The sequence below is a fragment of the Rosa chinensis genome, chromosome 7 (genome assembly GCF_002994745.2).
Source record: "Rosa chinensis cultivar Old Blush chromosome 7, RchiOBHm-V2, whole genome shotgun sequence".
In the NCBI taxonomy this organism is placed as follows: Eukaryota; Viridiplantae; Streptophyta; class Magnoliopsida; order Rosales; family Rosaceae; genus Rosa; species Rosa chinensis.
Genome location: NC_037094.1, coordinates 29,294,686 through 29,302,853, shown reverse-complemented (window position 1 = coordinate 29,302,853; position 8,168 = coordinate 29,294,686). Strand labels below are relative to the sequence as shown.

Genomic DNA, 8,168 nt, shown 5'->3' with positions numbered 1-8,168 from the left:
GGTGAGAATATTTATCTAATTCACATTGACTCAATATATACCTGATAATTTTAGTATCGAAATTTTAAATTACTTACCCAAACTAGCTAGTCGCTGCTGATTCTTGTTCTCTAACTCAAAGTTTCGAAGATCTAAGAATATATTCTGGATTGCGTTTCCTTGATTGTAACAAGAATTAAGGCCGAAAGATTTCTACTATATAGCTTTCTTTCTTTTTTTGTCATAAATAATTTCTACTATAGTTAGTTTCCAATTATGACACAATCACTTTTGTATCTATCCCATTATAGCTCCAATTGACTTGCATGACACTTTCGGTACGTGTTTCCTAAGCCAACACATATAATAAGGAAACCTACAATTCATGGTCTCTGATTCTATATATATATCTATCAATGCCCCCCGCTAATATCATTTGGTATTCACACAAACTTGTTTCAGTCCACAAGGTGAAAAAGAAGCAGAAGCTGAGAAGCGTAAGCTTATATCCATATGGTATAAATCATGGGACGAAGAAAGATTGAAATCAAGAAAATCAACAACAAAGCCTACCTAAAGGCCACCTTTTCGAAGCGACGAAAGGGTTTGTTCCGAAAAGCTGCCGAGCTTTGTCATATGTGCGGTGCTGAGATCGCCATTCTTACCGTTTCACCGGGTGGCAAGTTCTACAACTTTGGTCACCCTTATGTTGATTCCATCATAGCTCGGTATTGTGGTGATGAGACTTCATGTACACTTCATGAAAATCATGAGTGTGTGAGTCATGAAGATGATGATGAAGATTTAGAAGGCGGGCAAGAGAAGGAAGAGGGTAGTACCGATGATGTTGATGAGGATGAGCCTATCCATGAGAAGAGCCACAAGTTTTGGTGGGATGAGGAGGAGCCTATTGATCCAGAACAACGTGAGATGTTCAGTCATAGCCTACAGGAATTGAGAAACAATGCGGTTTGGGTGTTGAATGATAGGAACAGGAGAGAATCATACGTTAAGGACTATATGGGTGGGATATAAGTTATGACATGTAACCCTAAAATAGGGGGCAGTATGCCCCTTGTAGGTTTTGCAGTTTTGTTTTATATCAATGATCAAATTTATTCCTCGATCTTTTTTGCAATTTTTTTTTTTTTGAAGCCAGATATTTTGGGTTTTTGATGCTTTTCTTGTGTTAATTGGATTTACACTGTCATATAGATTTGATGATGCAATTACAAGCAAGCCATGTATTTGATATTGCAATAGTTTTTTTGTGTCTCTCATGAATTCACGTACTTCGATTTTTGTTGTTCAATTGAGTTCACATCCTCGTTAGTATTCCTAATTGTTGTTGGTCGGATAATTTCTCATAGGCCAGCTGACCTTAAATACCTAGGAGGTATATGAATTTGAAGAATACTAGGAGAATGAGTACGTACTCGACCCTCAATCTCGAACACTTTAGACGATGATTATATTCAAGCTCTCCATCTCTCTTTATTACTGCCCGCCCAATGCTGCGGAATAATAATAATTAAGTTGTGCGAAATATAGTTGATCAAAATTGTTTATAAGTTAAATTACATCGTACACACCATTATCGCATTCATTATCTCATCAAAAAATGGTTGATGTGATTGTTGTTATGAAATTTTAATTAAAACTTGCAAGCTTACGAATCGTTGTTAGTATAGTACTAGCTTTCTTGCACATGCATACGCGTGTGCGGAATGTTTGTATCCGATTTAACATTATCATTATGGGTTTAGCGTACCCAGCAAATTTTTTACCTTCAGTAAAAAAATAGAATTTGTAATTACATCCAGCAACTTTTCCAACAATACCCTTATTTTTAACTCACACCCAGCAAAATCTCACGCTCAATTTGCTTATAAGAGAGTTGATCAGTTTGATACGAGAAGCTTATTTTATTTGTTTGGATGCTTTAACTCATATGCTTGAATCAAGTGGATGGCTTGAGTTCTTTATATTGATTATTATAATTGAGCCGTGGCAATGTATAGACTTGAGGGTTTGTTTGCATTATTTAGCATTGCATTTGCACTTGAAAAAGTAATAAACTCTTATTGAGAACTTGAAAATCGATTTCAATTTTACAGCAATAGGGAATGAGGGATTCAGTTTACATTACGAAACTGATCGATAACATATATGGGCACCAAACTATAGCTAGGACTTTAAAGGTGCTCAACATTTTCTGAAGAAAAGATGATAAAACCAGCTGAAAAAGATATGTTTAGAAATAGATCTTATACATATCGAATTAGCCTAAATGCAGACCTGTTTGGTACCTTAAGAAATATGATTGGATCAGATGTGTTTTTTTTTTTTTTCCGTTTCTGTTGTATTTTCTTTTTGGTTGGTTGAGAAGCTTACAAAAGGTTGTTAATTTGGTTGATCTGGAAAAATTGCTTCATGCCTGACACTATTTAGTCGGCTCATCCCAGATTTCACATCTCTCTTTTCACACTAAAGTCCTTTTTTTTTAAATTAACATAGTCACACAAACACTCGTGGCATTTGTTCCCTTCATATCAGATCCCCATCCTCTAGTACGAGCATTATTTCATTACTTGCTAGGTACAAATACAAAAAAGAGTCGTAAACTTTTTGATTTCTTTTATTGTTATTTTTATTTACCATAACTATTATGGTCATTTCGTATGAGGATATGAATTTATTTTCATACAAAATTGATTTGCTGGGTCTATATAGAAATTTGATGGGTACATTTAGAAAGACCCTATCACACAATGGTTAATGGTTTACATTGCAACAAAAATTGAATTTCCGGATTCACTTGTTGTTTGGCGATTATTTTTTTTTTTCTTTTTTTTTCCTGTAAATCCTTTTATACAGTTGAATATCTTTATTTTCTTGACTGATCACGTATTGAAATAGATATAACTTTTTTAGAAGAGTTCAATTTGAAAAAAAAAAAATGTAACAATACATGTGAGATACATAAATATCGATATGAAGCAATTGAGCGAGAAAAAGAAGAAAAAAGATACACCGTATGATACTATTGGCCAGGTGTTTTTCAATAATATCAATACTACCAAATAGTGGTGTTCACTTGGTCAGTTGCTGACCAAATAATTTATGCTCAATAACCCTTAGATTTACATCCAAGGGTGAAAAACAAAACACCTCAACTTAAAAATAATTCTCTCCGCCATTGGATTTACATCCAACGGTGATTGAGCATTATTTTCTTGGTCAGCAACTGACCAGGTGAACATTTTCGACTACCAAAAGCATTATACAACGTACGCAATTACGCAAAAACATGAAAAAAAAAATGAAAGGTAGACTTGCAACATAATTTCAGTACATTTCACCAGCTTCGGCTCTAGCTAGCTCAGATAGCTTTGGCTTCTTTTGTTTAGTGGTCTCCTCAATATTTCCTTTGGCTCATTATTTCTACCCCACAACCCTACAACGAAGCCTTCATTCACACAACCTGCTCCAAAACACTGATCATGACATTAAACCCAAATATATAATTTAAACTCTAGTTCCGGACCACTTGAAATACCGCTTTATCAGCCGGTCACTATCGATTCTCTATTTTCTAAAATAAATGTCGAGTTTTCAAGTCAGCAGGTATATGAAAAATTAGACCATTGTATGAAATGAAATTATCAGAAAGGAAAAGGAACTGAGAATAAGCGAAAACTAAAGAGAAGATAAGGAGCTGAAGATGCATGAGACATGGTTGAAGGACGTGGAAAAGGAAATCAAAGAGGAAAAAAAAAAGTCAAATTTACGTGAGCATAAATTAATTGGAAATAGTACAACAAAACTGTATCTATGTCTTTGGTTTTATATCTTCTTCTCGATCCTATTTGTTTGGATTCTCTAACATCCAACTCAGTGAAACATCATAACATGAAAACTGATAGAATCTTGCCAATAATTATAGTTGGAAACACAATGAAATCTGAACCAAGAATGTAAGCAAATAGGACAGTAGTATCCAAATGTAGAGATTTGAATAAGAAAAACAGAAATATTGACTAACATGAAAACTCGAGGGGTTTACCTATTGTTACCTGAACAATAGGTGGAAAACCTCAAATGTGAGATGGTACAATCAACAACCATACTAATGATCAACAGATGAAAAACCATATGGTGGAAATTGCTAGATCATGGTAAGCCTTTCTAGTCTGCAAGAATATTACTCTTAGTAACAACATGTTTGGACAACAGCTTAGACTCAAGAATGATATTCCTCCATTATAAAACATAAAACAGGACGCTTTTCTAATTAAACTCCAATATATTCACCAACAAGGCTTCTTTTTTTATTTGAGAGAAAAAAAATCGCCCAAAGCAAGCACAAAGAGATAAGTAATCTTCCATTAATTGTTCTCTATCAATATTTTTTACGCATCTCGATCAACCATAAATTAAAATTAACAAAACAAAGCATCAAACCACAAAGCTACAATTCTCTAGACTTTTGGGTTGCATCGAATCAAAATATGACAATAGTTCCAAGCAATGAAAACACCTTAGATTTTTCAGCGTTTGGCAAAAACTTTGATCCCTGTCAGTATTCATGTTCAATCATTTAGAACAAAGAGATTATTAACACCTACAAAAATTATAAATCAATCCCTCGAGCATGAATTACCCATAAGTAAATGACCAAGAACACATCGAATACACACTTAGTCAGCAAGTCCATTATTAGTATTGTATATAGATGACAATGAATCAATCGTTAGACCCGGAATCAAAATTATTCAATAATTAAGATGACCAAAGTAGCGAAACCAATAACCAAAATTATTAAAGTGATAAAGCAGAATCTCACCAAAAAGACCTTAACAAATATACAGAGGCCTAAACGGCAACAAAAAAATAAAGACAAAAGCAAAACATATGAAAACGATTGGATTAGTAGATTGAATCACCTGGTTTCCTGAAATCATAATATGTCTTGTTCCCACTTGGCGACAGGAAAAAAAAAACAGAAAAAGGAGAGTTCATAAGGAGGGATGAAATCGCAAGCTATAACCAAAAGCTCATGCACCTTTGGAAATTGTAAATAGACGGAAGGAAAAACATAAAACGAAAACATTATATTACTATCTCCCGACCTGGAACCAAAATATATCCAAACCCCAAAACTGAAGCTTCTATCCATAAAGATATTTGGATTAAATTCAGTTTACCCCCCCTGAGGTTTGGGGGTATTTTCATGTTAGTCCCTGTCCTCTCAATTTAATCAGTTTACCCCTCGAACTCTTCAATTTTCCTCAACCGTGTCCAATGTCTCATTTTCCGTCCAATTTGGACGTTAAGTCTGACGAAGAAGCCCACTTTGGGGGCTAAAATTGTCATTTCATGCAAAAAAAAAAAAAAAAAAAAAAGCACCACGACCATATTCTATCCTCTTTCTCGCCACCCTCCTTCTTCTTCTTCTTCTTCTTCGACCCAATCTTCTTCTTCTTCGATCTCCGGCTACCAAAATCACAGCCTCCCTCAAATCCAATTTTTCTCCTAGCCTCCATGAACCCATACCTACCCACCATCTTCTCTTTGTGGCTAGCTCAGAGTCTCAAACTCTCTGTATCTCATATCCCCAAATCCCAAATATGCAAACTTGAACCCAGAATCTAACTCACCTCAGCCTTCATGGGCTACTCTCTAATTACACTACCACCTACTCCTCCACCTCTTCTCAATGGTGCACCACATTCTCCTTCCTCTTGGTGAACAAATTGTCGATGACAATCACATCGTTCTCTAGAGAGTAACTTATCGACGAGGTGAAACCCAATGAAGCTGGCGCCACCGATGATGACGATCCTGAGCCTGCGTTTGCTGAGGCTGGCGGGGACCTTACCGGCGTTGTGGGGGAGGTCGATGGAGAAGGAGGCGGTGTTGATTCGGTTGTGAACGGAGGAGAAAGATCTAGGGATGCAGGGTTTGGGCTTGGAAGGGAGAGGCAGGAGAGAGTGGGCTGGAGGATGAAGAAGGTGGAGCCAACGAGGATGAAGAGGAGGTGTTGCTCTTTGAAGATGTAGTTGATGGATCTGGGGAGAGATTTGGGTTGCTTAAAGGCTTTGGTGGAGTAGGAGGAGGCTAGGGAGGATGGGATCTCTTCGTCCCTCCTGTGATTCATGCTCGATTGCTTGTGTAGCTGTTTCATGCTTCTGCACTTAGCCTCATCTTCTTGTTCTGCTTGTTCGTCACAGAGATGGAGATGGATTAGGCTTGGTGGTGGATGATGGTAACAGAGTGAAGCTTGATTTGGTTTGTTGGTGAATGGATTTGGTTCTTTAGAATGGGTCTTTGTTGGTGACTTGATTTGGTTCTTTAGAATGAGTTTTAGATCTAAAGTTGGAAACTGGCCTTATTGTGTAAGTGTTGATTAAGGGTTAATGGGGAAGAAGAAGAAGAAGGAAGAGGAGGAGGAGGAGGAGGGCGAAGAGAGGGAGGATAGAATATAGTCATGGTGGTTTTTTTTTTTTTTTTTTTGCATGAAATGACAATTTTAGCCCCCAAAGTGGGCTTCTTTGTCAGACTTAACGTCCAAATTGGACGGAAAATGAGACATTGGACACGGTTGAGGAAAATTGAAGAGTTCGAGGGGTAAACTGATTAAATTGAGAGGACAGAGACTAACATGAAAATACCCCCAAACCTCAGGGGGGTAAACTAAATTTAATCCAAGATATTTTATGATAGGTGATTACCTTATGTGTTAAAAACGAATTCTTCTCTTTCATACTAAGCATGCCCATCTGCTTCCCTTTAACATCTGCATAAATTTTGTAAATTTAAACAAACAGGCTAGGAAAACAACAATCCCAAAAATTGTGTATAACAAGCAATTGAACCAAAAGAAAATTTCGACAGGAATCTTACCAAACGTAGAGATAACATGATTAGGTACCTAACCGATTTAGTCTTCCATCTCTTCTCCCTCTGCAAGATGTTTTTTATTTACCAAGAACCCCATCTTCGAGAACAACACGAAGAAGGAAAGAAAAGTTGAAACCCTCATCAAAGTCAACAATTTGATGGAAGAAAACCATACCTTTTTCTGTTGGCGAACTTCTCCTTGAGGAGACCACCTTCTGCTTACCAATAACTGGTTTCTGCACGGTCTAGACTCTAGAAGAGGGAGTTCAGTATTTTGATAACGTGGGAGAACAACTGCTTCTATGTTTTATCCTGCCTTATTTACTCTTTTACCCTTTGTTTATTTTATTTTGTAACTTTTGTTGCTTTGGACTTTTATAGGGAGAGGTAGGGTTGGGCATATGTCAGGGCGGGTCGGTTTGGACCTCATATGTCGGGGTGGGTCGGTTTGAGGCCCAAACCGACCCGACCCGAAATTATCGGTTTTGGGCTTCTTGAAACCGAAACCAGATTTACAAAGTACTGGGCCGAATCATCGGTTTGGCCGAAAAATCGGGTCTGCCCGGTTTGGTTTCAGGTTGGGCCGTTTTAGAGTTTTTGTCCCATTTTTTAGGCCCAATTCTTTAATATTTCAGTTTACCTGCTTTTGTAGGACTTTTTTTTTTGGGTTAAGGCCCAATTTTAAGCCTTTGTTTCAACACCTAAACTTTCAAACAGAAATCAAACATCCAAAACTGTGAAGACTAAAAGTGTAGCAAGGCAGCAAGCTAATAAAGCCAGTTAGTTTAGCATTACTTAGTTACATACCAATAAAAGTTCATCACCATCAGTTTCAGTCCTAATAAAAGTCTATCACCAATAGCAAATAAAAGTCTTTGATTTAAGCAAATAAAAATGCAGCAACTTCAAGTCTTCAACAAGCAACTCCTTTCACCCATCATATAGTCTCTTCGGCTAGCTCACCAACATTTGTTACACTAGAATCTGCATCATATCCACAATATCAAATTTCAAGTTTTCAACAAAATCACAAACACGCAAAATGAAACAAAACATGCAAAACTTCCATAGATCTGATTCACAAACCTAAAATTCCAAGATATCAACAATCCCAGACCTAGATCGGTCCCTAGAAATCCCTACTTGAGCTAAATTCACAGATCACATCCCAAACAACCAAAGAAATGCACAAGAAACCTAACAAATCACAACCCGATCCATCCCATTCCCAAAAATAACCAAAAAAAAATTCCAGAAAAAGAAACAGAAGGCCAAGAACACAAACA

General features: G+C 36.8%; 2 protein-coding genes across 2 annotated transcripts; one reads left to right on the top strand and one right to left on the bottom strand.

The window, feature by feature from the left end:
- The first annotated feature begins 504 nt into the window (after positions 1 to 504).
- Positions 505 to 1,014, top strand: LOC112177753 (agamous-like MADS-box protein AGL62). Its single transcript, XM_024316014.1, has one exon. It carries the CDS (start codon positions 505 to 507, stop codon positions 1,012 to 1,014), a length of 510 nt encoding a protein of 169 aa, XP_024171782.1.
- Positions 1,015 to 5,695: 4,681 nt separating this feature from the next.
- LOC112177752 (UDP-glucuronic acid decarboxylase 1-like) lies at positions 5,696 to 6,139 on the bottom strand. The gene has a single exon (XM_024316013.1). The coding sequence runs from the start codon at positions 6,137 to 6,139 to the stop codon at positions 5,696 to 5,698; it is 444 nt and encodes a 147-aa protein (XP_024171781.1).
- Between the last annotated feature and the right edge of the window lie 2,029 nt (positions 6,140 to 8,168).

Excerpts from the sequence above, each read along its gene's own strand:
- LOC112177752 (XM_024316013.1), bottom strand. The coding sequence starts at position 6,139 with ATGAATCACAGGAGGGACGAAGAGATCCCATCCTCCCTAGCCTCCTCC.
- LOC112177753 (XM_024316014.1), top strand. The coding sequence starts at position 505 with ATGGGACGAAGAAAGATTGAAATCAAGAAAATCAACAACAAAGCCTAC.